Raw genomic sequence first — 13666 nt, 5'->3', positions numbered from 1 at the left:
TCTTCTGCACAGCTCAAACACACACATGCACACCTGGAAGTAGTGGTTTCAAAGACATGGAGCTTGAGGCTATTTTTATTCCTTTTTTTACACAACAAACAGCAATTCTAAAAAGCATTTTAAGAATGAGACCACTTTGCCAAGTAGCTCAGTTACTGAAGGCATTCAAGATTCTTAAGTGCCTACACACCACCAGTGCCCAGGGCACCAGCAGAGACCCCCACGTGCTACTCAATCCACAGCAGGTTTAGTCATACATGTACAGCAATAAAAAGAGATACAACATTAATTCCTTGGTATAAATATTTAGTTCTCCCTGAGTTGGTTTCTGTTCAGTCAAGAGCTCAAAACCTGAAAACAATACAAACCCCAAAAATACACACCACACATTCAAACTGCTTGGCTGAATGCTGCCAACAGAGATGTTTTAAACGCCAATAGCTCTGCCTTTATTTTGTTCCAGCTCTTCAATATTTATATTATGATGACATTTCAACTAAGTATTTTTTTAAATGTCATATCAACTCAATAGAAACAAGGTGACAACACATCTGGCATTTTAGTCACTGCTTGAGAACCCCTCTCACCTACCAAAAGAACATTTACTTCTGTCCCCAGTTACAAGGGATGCATTCCAGTTGCTTTCAATTCATACAGGCAGTTTATGGCTGGGTTAAAAACCCTGAGGTCTGAAAAAAGCTGGGGACTTCAGTAAAAAAAGCTTATTAACTTAGCTAATACACCCAAGCTATTCAGGACAACAGTCTGGTTGATCAAACAGAGCTGGCTTCAGCTTACACCACTGCTCCCTCAGCTTGGATTTTACTGCATTTGAAGCAAAAATATAGTTGATTGATTCATAGGAAAGATCCCACATCTGTGATGGAGTCAGATTAAATGTTTTTGCAACCAGCTCATATTCTTGTGATAGGTCAGTGGCGAAGACACCTTTATCATCAGTCTGGAGTTAAATTGAAAAGAAAGAAATAAAAAAGTTTAAATTAGTTCCTCTGTATCAAAAAGGTTTCTTTCTATACATACAAACCAGTTCTATCTTGCTGTCTCACATTTTTTTCTGCTGTTCTTTCATCTCTGCATGGTTATTTAATTCTCTATTTGCCCTATTTTCACTAAAAATGAATAAATTATTCAAACATATAAGAAAACTTCTTAAAATGATGGCACAATTCATCAAGAAAATAGGATTTCCTATTAAAATTGCTAGAAAGATGGGTATCAAATGATGCATATATTCAAGGTATATCACTATGTGCAGGTCTTCTTATTCCTCTTTTCCCTTTCCCCAGATAAGCAGTGCTATCAAAAAAATATATATATTTATAAACATTCGCTTGAACAATGCTATGGATTATGGGGGTTAAACTAACAGGATAGTACTAAAACCCTGCCAATGGCAGCACAAGTACTTGGCACCTGCAATGCTTAAAGACCTTAATGAGCTATCAAGAGAATTATCAAGAGCAGGAGCTCTCACCCAGCACAAGGAACACCAGGTAAGCAGAGCTGCATATGCAAGCACTGGAGCCATGGGTTGTAAGAGAAATCTGCCATTGTGCAAAGAGCTATGAAGTTCACTGCTTGTATAGCTGGATCATTTTATCCCACAGAAAAAAAGTCCTGGCTTTACAATAGAACCAAGATAAATACTAGCAATTCCCATTTGAATTAAAAGCATTTCTCAAACTGAACATTATGATTTCCTAAGAGCAAATTATTTGCTACAAGGTCAGAAATCGTAAGTCAGTTCTAATCCATAAACAGAGAAAAACTTTTCCAACTTCACTTAGCCCTTTGCTTAAATACGTGCTTAAAACCCAAAAAGCTTACACAAAGCACTGCAGGATGGCCCAAGCTGTACCAGTATCCAAAATGGTGTTTGTCACAGGAAGGCACTGTCTGAGATTTTATGTTTGATGTCATGCAAAATTCTAAGGGAAAAACAGAAAAAGAAATGAGGACATATATTAAAACAAGAGACATGTTAATTGACTTAGGAAGGTCCTGAATAAAAATTTACATCAGCTACTGTTGATTTTCTACACTTCTTTTGTAATTTCTCTTGAGAAAAGTTTGCTAATTGATTTTTTTGGGGTATAAAATTTAGGGAGTTTGCAATCTAGGTACAGAACCACCACACAGTCTTGTACAGTAATGACAAATTATGATTTGGGATTTGGTTTTGCTTCCATCTGAGACACAGATGGAAGCAAAACCACTGCCACAAAGGTGCCAAAAACCCCACAATTGTCATGAGTGTACCTTTATGGGCAAGTCTCATTGCCACATTTGTCCAAGTCACCTTGGTGATACACAAACTGGTGTCACTAGATCAGCAGCACATATCCTGTTCTGATATCCAGAGATAAAGTAATTTTAAATACTTTTTTCCTTACCAATAGGTATATGATTCTGCCGAACCAGCGACACTATCTCTTCAGAACCTGCTGCTGTGGAGTTGAGAAATGTTCCATGTCCAATTCTGTCAGGAGGCAGGCCCAGGAGAATCCTGGTCTCCTCTTCTTGATTTGGAATCTAGAGAGGATATATGTCACATTCTGTCAAGGCAGCATAAAACAGCACATTATATAATTACAATGGACTTTCAGTTCTATTTTCACAGCATCTCTTACCCAAAAGAAAGCATTAGTGAAATAGAAACAAGCATAAATATGCTGATGACATCATATGTCCTGCTTAATTTCCTGAAAAAATAACTATCTTCAGTAATTATTTGGCTTCTCAGAGCCAATTCCAGCCACCATTTGAACAAAAGCTCAACTCTTCCCACTGTTCCCAGTGGAAATAACAGAGCTCACTGCTCACAAAACTGTGGATTTCACTACACCTGATTGCTGATCTTAATACCAGACAGAAAGGAGTGGATCTCTTAAAAAGCTCCTAATTTCACACCTAAACCCACAATTTATATAGTACAGAAAGCAATAATCTGGCTGTTCAGCTTTAGAATAAAAGGTTGAAGATTTCTCCTTGTTTTCTTGTCTCTTCTCAAATGCTTCAAACCATTAATACTTTGGCCTGAGAAGTCCAAAATGCACAGAAGTTAACTTCAGTTTCATTGAGATTTTCACAAAATTACAATTACAGAGAAGCACGAAAATAAAAACACTTTTACCTCACAAAGATGCAGTGCTAGCTTTAGACCTGCTTTTTTTGCTTCTGAGAGTGGTTCCAAAAAGTCTTGACCATGTCCTGCCTGGAACAGGAACACATCACTATTCTACACCTTATTTAACAAAACCCCTGTCATTACCATAATTAAGAAGTCTAGCAACATCCAAACACTACATTCAAACACAGTTACATTTAAATTATTCCACTTTTCCCATTACTTCAGTGTGGGATGCAGCAAGTCAAACAAGCCTGTGCCACATGGTTTAGAGCACCGGATCAAACACCAGTAGCTCAGAGGATGCCTGACTTACAAGACAATTGTCTTGATTCTGGTACCTTTTACACAGCTACCACCTGGAGCTATTTCACTTCAGCTTGACAGCTGTCCTCAAACATTTTTGCTTTCTTAATATAAAATGAACACTTGGCGCAGTAAACAAAATGTGCACTATTGACAACTTGCCTCCACCCAGTTTTCTGAATGGGACAATTGAGGTACACACACTTCCCAGATAAACGCTGCATTTCAATGGTTCCTTTCTCAGTCTCACACTAATCTAAGGGATCTTTGTTAGAGAATCTGCCCCTTACAGCAACAGGGATTAATCCAGTATCAATCCATTCCAGCTAGGCACAAAAATTGGACAAATCTTGTGAGAAAAAAACTATGGTTAGAACCACCTGCTGTTATACAACATTATACATTTCTCTTCAAGAACATACTAAAATTAACCAAAAACTTACAGTGGGATCACCACTGAGGTCAAGTCCTACTACAACCCCATCACTGGAAAGCAGGAACTCTTCAGCAAGTTTAACAGTCTGCTTAGCAACTGCTGGGCCATCTCTTCTGTTTATTGCTATTAACAGCCTGGGACAGAAATGTATTAAATTATTAAATTAAATTATTATTAAATTATATACAAGCTGTAATATCAGGAGCTCAATAGATCCGATACCAACAAAAAATAGCATTCCTTTTCACTTTGGTACCTTCATTCCTAGAACAGTTTCCTATACAAATACTCCTTATACTTCACAGCTGAGTATGAAGAGTATTTGTATAGGAGACTATTCTAGGAATGAAGGTACCAAAGTGCAGAGGGTCACAGATAAATAAGTTGGCCCATGATTTGCAATAACACACATGAAGAATGAGAATTCTTCAGTTTTCACAAACAAATCTAGTAAGGGTTGCTACAGAGGCTCTAAAAGACAGGAGAGCAAACTGTCTGCAAACAGCCTCCAACACCTTCTGAAACTTCTCTGCTGCTTAGGACCAGCTCTTCTTTACAGTAGGTGCTTGTACAGCTAATCAAACTAAATCTTTGCAATGAAGCTAAGCTGTGAAAAAGGAGCCAAGTTCTTTTCCTGAAAACGTTGCAAGGAATGGACAGTCTTAAAGATGAGAGGTTTTACCTGGTTTTCTTCTTTACCAGTAAAAAACGAAGATAAAAAGTTAGGTCTCCATAAATTACTTGTTTCCACTCCATGAAATCTGGTTTAAAAACAATTTCCTTTCCTATACTGATGGCTTGTAAAGCTCTCTGGAAGCCTGACCAAGCATCAGACTACACAAACCCTTGAAACAGAGGTGTTCCACATGCTTTATTTACCTTACATCTATATCCAAGCCTTCTTCTTGACACTGCTTTATACCCTCAAGTACAGTTTCAACATACATTCTTTTGGTCATACCTGCAAACACATGCACACGTTTGGAACAAACATATTTTAAATTATTTTTATTATATTGCAGATCCAGCTCTCTAGTCTCCTAAGTTTCATGTTGCACCTTTAATTTTAGATGATACAGTCTTCTAACCCATGTAATTCTAATTCTGTCTGTAAATACAGCTTTACTGTGAAGCACATATTTTAACTAAACCTCTTCCTAATTTGTGTGAACCAGAAAATCACAATAGGACTTCTATGATGTGTTTCTACTAAAATACACCTAGAAGAAAAAATCAAAACAACAAAAGTAAAATATATTAGCAGGCTCAGATGCCACACTCAAGTGAATAAGCCAATCTCATGGGTCATAGACTTATGACCAACCCCTTTTTTCCCTCAAAAATCTAATAGGAAAGTGACATGCTTTTGCATGGTTAAATCTTAGCTTTCATATTTAAAATATATTTTTATTGAGCCAACTAAATTTGACTTTACTTGTTATTAACATAGCCTTCAACAAAGTTTTATAATGCGAGAAGATGTCAAATTAAAAACCAGAAATGACTGTACCTGTGGCATTTTCTTCTCTTGGAGTGCTTCTCAATTCCAGATACTTAACACCATCATCAGCAAATTCTTTAATGACATCTTTAGTTATCTGATTAAGTAAAAGTGTATTTAACATCATAAAAGTGATACTTATAATTAGTTATATTTTCATTTACAACTAAAAGACCCAGTTGTTTTTTGTTGTGAAACACTTGCAATGTTTTCAGGCCCAATGTGTTTTTAATGGTCCCCATATCTGTGGAAATACTACCACACAGAAGGCACATTCGATTCCTTCAAATGAGATAGTGAAGAGAGTGCAAGAGTTTCACAATAATTATCTTGGCCTTCAATTGAAAATGATCATTTTTGATATTGTTACTTGGAACCCAATGCTCTTAATCCAACCAGTTGTGACTGTGTGTACTGCTTGCTTGTTTGAAACGAACTTTTAATTAATTTACCAGTAAAATATCTTCAGTCCTCGTGGTAACCTGACAGATGATCTGAAACATCTGAAAACATCTAAAATAAAATTGAAAAAATTAATTGGAAAGGCACTGAAAGAGTATGTAGAAAAAAAAAATCTACATTTTAAAAACACTTGCCCACTGGAGTCAACTAACCAGACTGTAGCTTGAAATATAAAGAAACATCTGAATGGAATTTCTGATTTTAGATACTAACAAAGCAACAAAAGTTGTAACTACCACAAAGCTTTTTGAAGGAAAAAGAAAACAAAGTTTCCAAAAAAAGGAAACTATGTGCATCAATATTTGCTGAAAAGCAGATGATCTAAGTGAAAAATTTCAATCCTTTAAAGAAGAAATGAATCAACAAGAGTTTTCCTTTTAGTTTGCAAGCACTGAAGGAATTACTTTGTAGATACAAATATCTAAAAGATATCTGAGATTACGCTGTAAATCTTAAAAGCATGTTTTCTGCAGTTAGTGTGTAAGGCCACACATTTCTGTTTCCAACTTGAATAAAAAACTTTTGGTAAGGTCCATCACCCACATGCATATACTCACTCATCTAAGGTTCTTTTCTTTCCTTTGTCAATCACAGTCATTCCATTCTGGATCTGAAGGTTTGGCTTCTGGGCCATGAGTTTCTTCATAGTAGCAGTACTGATACAGCCATTCAAATGAGCATGGAGTTCCTACAGAAATAAAAATCCTATGGACTTATGAAAAGGATGGCACCTGTACCTCATTTGTACTTCTGTTCTTGTAGCCTACATCACTGTTTCACTCTGAGCTTGAAAAGAACAGTTATCTGCATTTTGGCTAATAATGACTTCCTTAGGTTTCTGCAACTGGTTCAGCTGAGAACTGCCCTATTTCTTTGGTGGCTGCTGTTGGCTCAGGTCTCCATGGGAGCACAGCTGGCTCAGCAAAGAGGTCTACAGACAATTCTTGGGATGGTGTGATCCAAGGTGAGGAGAAAGCCAATAGCTGCCTCAGTATTACATAAGGTACAGTAAGGATTCAAGAACTCTCCCCATCCACTGCAAATTAAATGTACACGTCCATCACTCAAATATAGCAACAGGTGTCTACCCACTCCCCTTGCTTTTGCTCATACTCTGAAGTTTAAACTCACTCCAGAAACGCAGCAAGACTCTGACACGAGCAGCAACTGCAGAAACTGCACTGCTTTGCCTGAGGCCTCTTTCTGTTGCCATCCTGACTTCGGGCTCCAAACCTATGATCCTCAGCTCCACTCAATCACTTCACCTTCGCTCCTTATCTCCGGGCTCCTGACCTAAGGAACCAGTCTCTAGCGCCCTCCCAGCTCGTTCAAAATGTATCCACAAAGCATCTACTTTGTTACCTACCTCTCGTCTTCCTGTACACATCCATTCTCATTAGAAAAATTTAATAAATACTTCTCTTCAAGCTTTACATTAGAAAACAAATTGTAAGCACCGGAAGCTGCGGCTGCTTACAGATTCTGATGACTGAGCCAAATATACAGCGCTACAACTGTGTTATATTTTTCAAAAGCTTACAATTACCTCACAGAATTCTGTCAGACATTAAACATACACCTTGAAAAGCAACCTAGTGAAAAGGATCACTGGAATGCCAGGATGGTGTGGTCTGAAGCGGGTTTGGTGGTTGCCCATGCACTGCCTGTGCAGAGCTCTGTGCTGGAGTACGTGCCCTCGGGATTGGTGAGTGCGGCACACGAGCCGCGATAAATCCACACACACCCCCACGGAAGGCTTGCACTGATATGCCAGAAGTAAGGCACACCCTCGGGACATGGAGAAAAAACGTTATCTGAGCCAGACTACTTGGCTAGACTGAGAGGAAACAGGACAAACAGAGAAAATGAAGATCGCGCTCAACTGATTTAATTGCAATTAGATTAGTAAGGTCTGTAAGCAAACCAGACGGGCAAACACCCGATGCATTTTGCGGTGAGATAAGGCCCTCAGAAACCGCGCGTTTGGCAAGAACTCCGAGACAGCACCAGCGTCTGTCGCTCTGGCTGCCTGTCCGTCTGCAGCCCGAGCCCGGTGCCGCCGCAGGAGGGTCCGGGCCCGCCGCCCCCCGCCGCTCACCGCTTTGGGCAGCCGTCGGTAGAAGCGCAGCTCCCGCTCGCGGTCCGGCTCTGCCGCCATGGTGGCTTCTGTGCCGGTGGGGCGGGACGAGCCGGGGCTCGGCGGCGGCACAGTCCCGGCACCGCCCCCAGCACCGCCCCGGGCCCGGCACCGCCCCCGGCACCGCCCCAACCCGGCCCCGAGTCCGCCCCCGGCACCGCCCCGGGCCCGGCACCGCCCCAACCCGGCCCTGAGTCCGCCCCCGGCACGCCCCGGGCCCGGCACCGCCCTCAGCACCGCCCCAACCCGGCCCCGAGTCCGCCCCCGGCACCGCCCAGCGCGGGGCCGCGGCCGCCGGTCCGCCCGCCCCGCGCCGCTGCAGCGGGACCGAGCCGAGCCCGCGACAAACAGTGTCAGCATTAACGGCAGGAAAGCTTCCAGGGGCAGTTTATTGAAGCGACAGCATTTCCAGCCCGACGGCGCCGCAGCGCTCCAGCCCCGCGTCAGGGGCACGCACGCACGGCCGCGCATCCACCGCGACTGCACAAAGCTGCCCTGCAATGGCACTAGTCCGCTACATTATCGCGTCACAAAGTCCTAAGTGGATAAACTCATCGATTATATTGCCAACCCTTTTTAAAAGTAATTTGGCAAGCTTGCTAGCACAAGAATAGGAACTGTAACTTTCACAGATATGTTGGTCAAACCAAAACAAAACAGAGTTATTCCAGAACAATCAAAAAATCAATTTCAATTATTTCATATTTAGAGTTTAGAGATACTGCAGTCTAATTCTAAACTCCTCCACAATTTAAAGTCGAGTCCCTAAGCAGATATTGGCTCTTGCTATGTCCCAAGCCAAGAAGATAATGTAATTAACATAATAAAACATGGTGATTTACATACCACCCACATAACTCAGGCAAATAAATTATCCTCCCACAAATACAAAAAAAAATCCTGACATATTTAGGGAAGTTAGCTTTAGAGTTAAATTCAAGCATAGAAATATGAAGTAAACAATTCAGTATTCAAGTTAGTTTACAGCTCTTTAGGGGCCTGACAGATCATCCAAGCTCAAAGACAGTGGAGAATTTGGTTAGCTGCTCAACCTTTTTTCATAGAAAAATACCATGTCTATAGAAGAAATGAAATTAATTTCAACTTACTCAGTGATCCACTCTTTTATTTGACCTTAGTTAAAGGCAAACCAAGTACAGATACTGTACATTACAATGTATGCACATAGAACAAACAGTTGTTCTTCATTCGACCTTAAAGGCTCAAACCTCCACACTTGTTTATTTAGAGCCCTTTGCAGGCAATGACTTCTCTCAGAAACACATTGCACCCACATTTAAATATAGAGAGATCCATCTGCAGGTCCCACATAGCCAACACCTATTAGCAGCACATCAATCAGTGTCCATATTCCAAGTCCACCGAAGCTGAAGAGTTTTCCCAGACCTTCCCGCCACTGCCCCAAATAGAAACGATCGGCACCAAATCCACCAAGGGTGATGCTAAAAGAATAAAATATGATTAATTATTATTATCTTTAGAAGAACTGAGCTTGGGTACCTAAGTGTTTTTCCTCCAGATGTGTTTGCTGAAGACAGCCAGCACTGTTGAATGTGATCCCTTCATGCATTCTATACCCACCATTTCAAGTTAGACTATCTGAAATACTGATTATCCAGCACACCTTTAAAAAATACCAAGCAGAAAACCACAGAACCTGAAGATTTTAAAGAAAACAAATCTATTTTAGCTTGACATTATCCAATAGTTCCTGCTTACCTTAGTGCCAAGGCAGTAGACCACTTATAACCTCCAGTCCAGTTGCAATAGAGCATCTTAGGAAAGACACGGTTACCTAAACATTAGAAAATATTAAAACCTTAATGCAATAAACAAAGACCATATTATAAGGAAGAAAACGACAAGGAAGAAGATACTACACTTTTCCAAAAGGAGTCTCAAAGGGTTGTCACTAACTGAGAAACAATTGTCAACACACAAGCTCATTTATACCCTGCAGTTCTCTGTTCCAGCAGTCTTGGTCCCATATCAGAAAAGTCAGTGAACAAACAGAGGGAAAATTAAGCCTAGTTGGATGGAATCAGCATAATTTTTTTAAATTGGCCTATGGAGACACTTGATATTGATTCTATTAGTGGTCTGAGAATCAGACCACTAATAGGTTCAGGTAATTTTAACTCACAGATGTTGACAAAAATAAAAAGAACTGTTTTCTCTGGTGTGATAGTATACAACAATACATTAAGTCAATGTCTACAGTTAGATGTCACTATTATGCTAAAAAATGAAATGCAACAATAACAAATTCAGTAGATTGATCAAGGAGCTGTTTTGCAAAAGGACATAAACAATCTTTGTATTCGCCCATTACAAAATACGTGGAAAATTCTTTCGAGCACTCCAGCTTTGCCCACCTTACCCAGACAATGAATGTGATCCCGGACTGTGCACGTTGCATTGTATCGCTGTCGAGGGCAGGAAACTGTCATGCAGTTTGTGGAATTGGTACACACATAATCACTTGTGGCCAGCTGCCAGCAAAACTGGCACGTCATGTTAATTGTAAAGTTCTCCTGCTCATGGTTATTCTCATCCTGTAAAAGGACAGCACTATTACTTCAATAGTATTAAAACCAAGAATCAATGTGCAGTATCAAATTAGATTTCATGAGCAGACATTTTGGGCAAAAGAACAATTGTTCTGTTTGCTACCTATTATAGAGCAGAATAGAAAACCACCAAAGAGGTATCAAAGTCACATTGAACATTCCTTATTCCTCCAATCTAAGGCTACTGCCAAAAGGAGGACTCATTTAGTCTCACCTGTAAGGTCAGTTCGTAGCTCTGACAGATATTAGCCTACCCACTCTCAAAATGTTTGGAATGGTTTAACTCAAAGGCATGGCCAGGTAATGAAAAGATTCAAGACAAGAAAGGCAAACTAGGGAAGGGCAGGCCTGCCTCCTCAACAGCCCACAGTGAGTAATCAAACTCATCACAGAACTGCAAACCTGCCCACATCAGAACCTGGATATCAATATTCTGCATTTTAATACAAGATGCCAGTTTAATTACTTAAATCTGGGGTTAAGAATAACAGGTTACTTACAACACAGTGAACGTGCGGCTTGACTCTGCAATCAAAAGTTGCTGTCTTCCCATAAACACAGGAATAGTTTGTGTTACATGTCATGCAGTCTGGTGGCAGCCTACTGCAAAGCCCATTGCTGGGACAGTTAGTCAAGTAAGGTGGAATTTCTGTACTTTCTGAAATGGGCAATAAGTGAATTAACAACATGGGTAAAAAAAGCTAAATAGTCTGAAGTATTTATATACATTATTTTATACATACACATAGACAAACACATGCACTGACACTGTATAAAGGGCTTTCCTCACTATACATGGAGCAGCATTCCCATCCTGTGCTGTGAGAGCCAGAGGAGCCACAGGGCTCTGTGCAGGACAGCAGCCAGCACTCCAGCGCAGCACCAGGACTGAGCTGATGGGGATTAGCGCCGCCTCAGCCAGTGCTCCTCAGCACAAATAATCACTTCAGGAATAGCAGCGGCTGACATGGGTAACCTACTTGGAGTTGAGCTCTAATTAGAGCTACAGCTACCTCAGCCATTTGTTGTTTGCACGTGTACAGAATCCCCTCCTAAACTGCCAGCAAGAACAGTGTTTCTGTCAGTCCTGGTGCACCCTCAGCGAGCTACAAAGCTGTACTGATGGTGGACAGGGAGCAAGTTCTTGCAGGATGCTGGAGTCTTTCAAGAACTTCCACCATCCTGAGGGGTATAAACCACACACACCACCATGGTACTTTAACCTACCATTTTCTAGTTCTTATATGGACCAGTTGTCTAATTAGATAACCCAAAGTAATTGTTGGGCTCACTGAAGAGTAATTAATAATGTGTTACACTGCAACGCTTCTTTACCACTGTGAAATCATGTAGTTTCTAAGACCCAGTTTAAGAACTTCTGGACTCAAGACTGAGAAGGAGCCACGAATAACAACCAAAAGAAACATAATAACTTACCTACTGCTTTAAGATAGGGAGCATTTGTACTCGTTGAAGTTAGGCTTTTTGCCAGTGTAGACTGTGGCTGTGAAAGCTTTGTCGTCATCAAAGATCCTGCTACAAAAACAATGGAGAAAGTGAAATTTCATCCTCAGAAACAGTTTGATTTCAGCACTCTAATATGAATGCGCAAGTGGAAAGTGTAATGAGATTAGAAAAAAGTCTGTTTTCCTGTCCTACTAATAGTGGGATATTTATGTTAAATATTAGACCATTAAAATGGAATTGTTCCTTTAAGACAAGGAACTACATTTATTTCCATTCAATCTTTTTTTTGATTCATGAGAATTAAAAGCACTGCTCAGAAAGCGTATTTTACACAGAGTTTTCTACTGAACAATAGCATTTAATGAAGCAATGCAAGCAGTTATTTGACAGAAGGATGGAGCAGAGGAGCCGCTCGGGAGGCACGGCCGTGTCCGTGCGGGCGCTGCGCGCTGCTCTCTGTGAGCGCCGCCGGCTGTGGGCTGGGACAGCCGCGATGCGCCAGCAGTGCCGAGCCCTCACCCCAGCCACCGGGCACGGTGGAGTAAGGAGAGGCGGTTTTGCCACACAACCCACCCTGACAGTGCCGGGGAGCTCGGGACAGCCGCGATGCGCCAGCAGTGCCGAGCCCTCAAGGCGGCCACCGGGCGCGGTGGAGGAAGGAGAGGCGGGTTTGCCACACCACCCACCCTGACCGCGCCGAGGAGCCCCAGGACGTTCTCAATCACACACGCTCGCGACAGAGAGCAGGTACAAAAGGTGCTGTGTAATACAGCAGCACACGAGCCGGCGAGCGGGGCCTGGCCCATCTTCTGCCCTCACACCGAGAGCCTCAGCCCGAACCCTGCAGAGCCGGCACAACGAAATGCGGCCATGCCCAAACACCCGCTTCGCCCTCAGTCAGGGAAGGGGCAGCGATCCTCACCCCACCGCGGGCACCGCCACCTCCGCAGCCGGACGCGCGCTCAGTCCTGGACGCAGGAGCGGCCGCCGCCGTTCGGGACAGCCGTTCCCACCCCAGGCCCAGACGGAGCCTCTGGCCCTTCTCCCACCCCCGCCGCCCTGTCTCGGCCCTGTGGCCGCACTCACCGCGGCCCGAGAGGATGGAGAGCTGTGACAGGAACAGCGCGGCCCCGCAGAGCCGGCGCAGGGCGCGCCGCCACCACCGCGCCGCCATCTTGGTGCGGCCGGCGGGCCCCGCGCCGCCGCCAGGGGGCGGCCAGGGGGCGGGGCCGGGCCGGCTGAGGGGAACGGCGGCTCCAGGGCGGCCCCTCACGGGAGCGGACACGGCAAAACCCGAAATTCGCTCTGAAACATCCTAAACACCCTCAGAACCTCAATGCTGCAGGCTCAGTACATCGTCCATAAAAATGTAGGTATGTATAAAATACAGAAATAAAAATCGTCCGCCACTCCCCGCGTTAATTCTGTCAAGTGGAACAGAAAGCTTTCCCATTGCTCCTTCAATGTTTGCTTTTCCCCCTTTTCTTTTACAAGCAGGAGATAAAAACAGATCTACAAATACAAAACCAAACACAGACCTATTAAACACAGATCTGCACGAGTGTGAGGCAAAAGCAAAATATAAGCTTTGTATTTGTGTTAATATTTACACACTAAA

The 13666-nt window shown here is 42.4% G+C and overlaps 2 protein-coding genes across 4 annotated transcripts; both read right to left on the bottom strand.

Moving 5' to 3' along the window:
* Window positions 1–65: 65 nt before the first annotated feature.
* Window positions 66–8096, bottom strand: ADAL (adenosine deaminase like). 3 transcript variants are annotated; one of them, XM_058811298.1, is made up of 10 exons: window positions 7952–8096; window positions 6411–6541; window positions 5844–5904; window positions 5401–5488; window positions 4770–4851; window positions 3898–4024; window positions 3155–3235; window positions 2415–2553; window positions 1849–1949; window positions 66–961 (listed from the first exon to the last, which is right to left on the bottom strand). In XM_058811298.1, exons 1-10 carry the CDS (start codon window positions 8009–8011, stop codon window positions 749–751), a joined length of 1083 nt encoding a protein of 360 aa, XP_058667281.1. In that variant the 5' UTR covers window positions 8012–8096; the 3' UTR covers window positions 66–748. The 3 variants fall into 3 exon arrangements, with proteins under 3 accessions (XP_058667281.1, XP_058667283.1, XP_058667282.1); XM_058811300.1 differs by having other exon boundaries at window positions 6411–6509; window positions 7952–8072; XM_058811299.1 differs by lacking the exon at window positions 3155–3235.
* A 264-nt stretch (window positions 8097–8360) lies between these two features.
* TM2D3 (TM2 domain containing 3) lies at window positions 8361–13251 on the bottom strand. The gene is made up of 6 exons (XM_058811566.1): window positions 13135–13251; window positions 12019–12117; window positions 11082–11239; window positions 10392–10566; window positions 9731–9806; window positions 8361–9453 (listed from the first exon to the last, which is right to left on the bottom strand). The coding sequence occupies exons 1-6, from the start codon at window positions 13220–13222 to the stop codon at window positions 9288–9290; spliced, it is 762 nt and encodes a 253-aa protein (XP_058667549.1). The 5' UTR covers window positions 13223–13251; the 3' UTR covers window positions 8361–9287.
* Between the last annotated feature and the right edge of the window lie 415 nt (window positions 13252–13666).

This window comes from Ammospiza caudacuta, chromosome 10 (genome assembly GCF_027887145.1).
Source record: "Ammospiza caudacuta isolate bAmmCau1 chromosome 10, bAmmCau1.pri, whole genome shotgun sequence".
NCBI classification, from domain to species: domain Eukaryota; kingdom Metazoa; phylum Chordata; class Aves; order Passeriformes; family Passerellidae; genus Ammospiza; species Ammospiza caudacuta.
The sequence above is the reverse complement of the archived record's forward strand: the minus strand, read 5'-3'. Positions and strand labels throughout refer to the sequence as shown.

What these genes read in the sequence shown, in the direction of transcription:
- TM2D3 (XM_058811566.1), bottom strand. Translation starts at nt 13,222, where the DNA reads ATGGCGGCGCGGTGGTGGCGGCGCGCCCTGCGCCGGCTCTGCGGGGCC. An exon ending in TCCCTATCTTAAAGCAGTAG is followed by an intron (nt 11,240 to 12,018) that starts GTAAGTTATTAT and finishes TGCCCATTTCAG; the next exon opens with AAAGTACAGAAATTCCACCT. An exon ending in AGCCGCACGTTCACTGTGTT is followed by an intron (nt 10,567 to 11,081) that starts GTAAGTAACCTG and finishes GTCCTTTTACAG; the next exon opens with GATGAGAATAACCATGAGCA.
- ADAL (XM_058811298.1), bottom strand. Translation starts at nt 8,011, where the DNA reads ATGGCGGCAGAGCCGGACCGCGAGCGGGAGCTGCGCTTCTACCGACGG. An exon ending in ACCGACGGCTGCCCAAAGCG is followed by an intron (nt 6,542 to 7,951) that starts GTGAGCGGCGGG and finishes TTATTTCTGTAG; the next exon opens with GAACTCCATGCTCATTTGAA. An exon ending in GGACTGAAGATATTTTACTG is followed by an intron (nt 5,489 to 5,843) that starts GTAAATTAATTA and finishes TTACTTAATCAG; the next exon opens with ATAACTAAAGATGTCATTAA.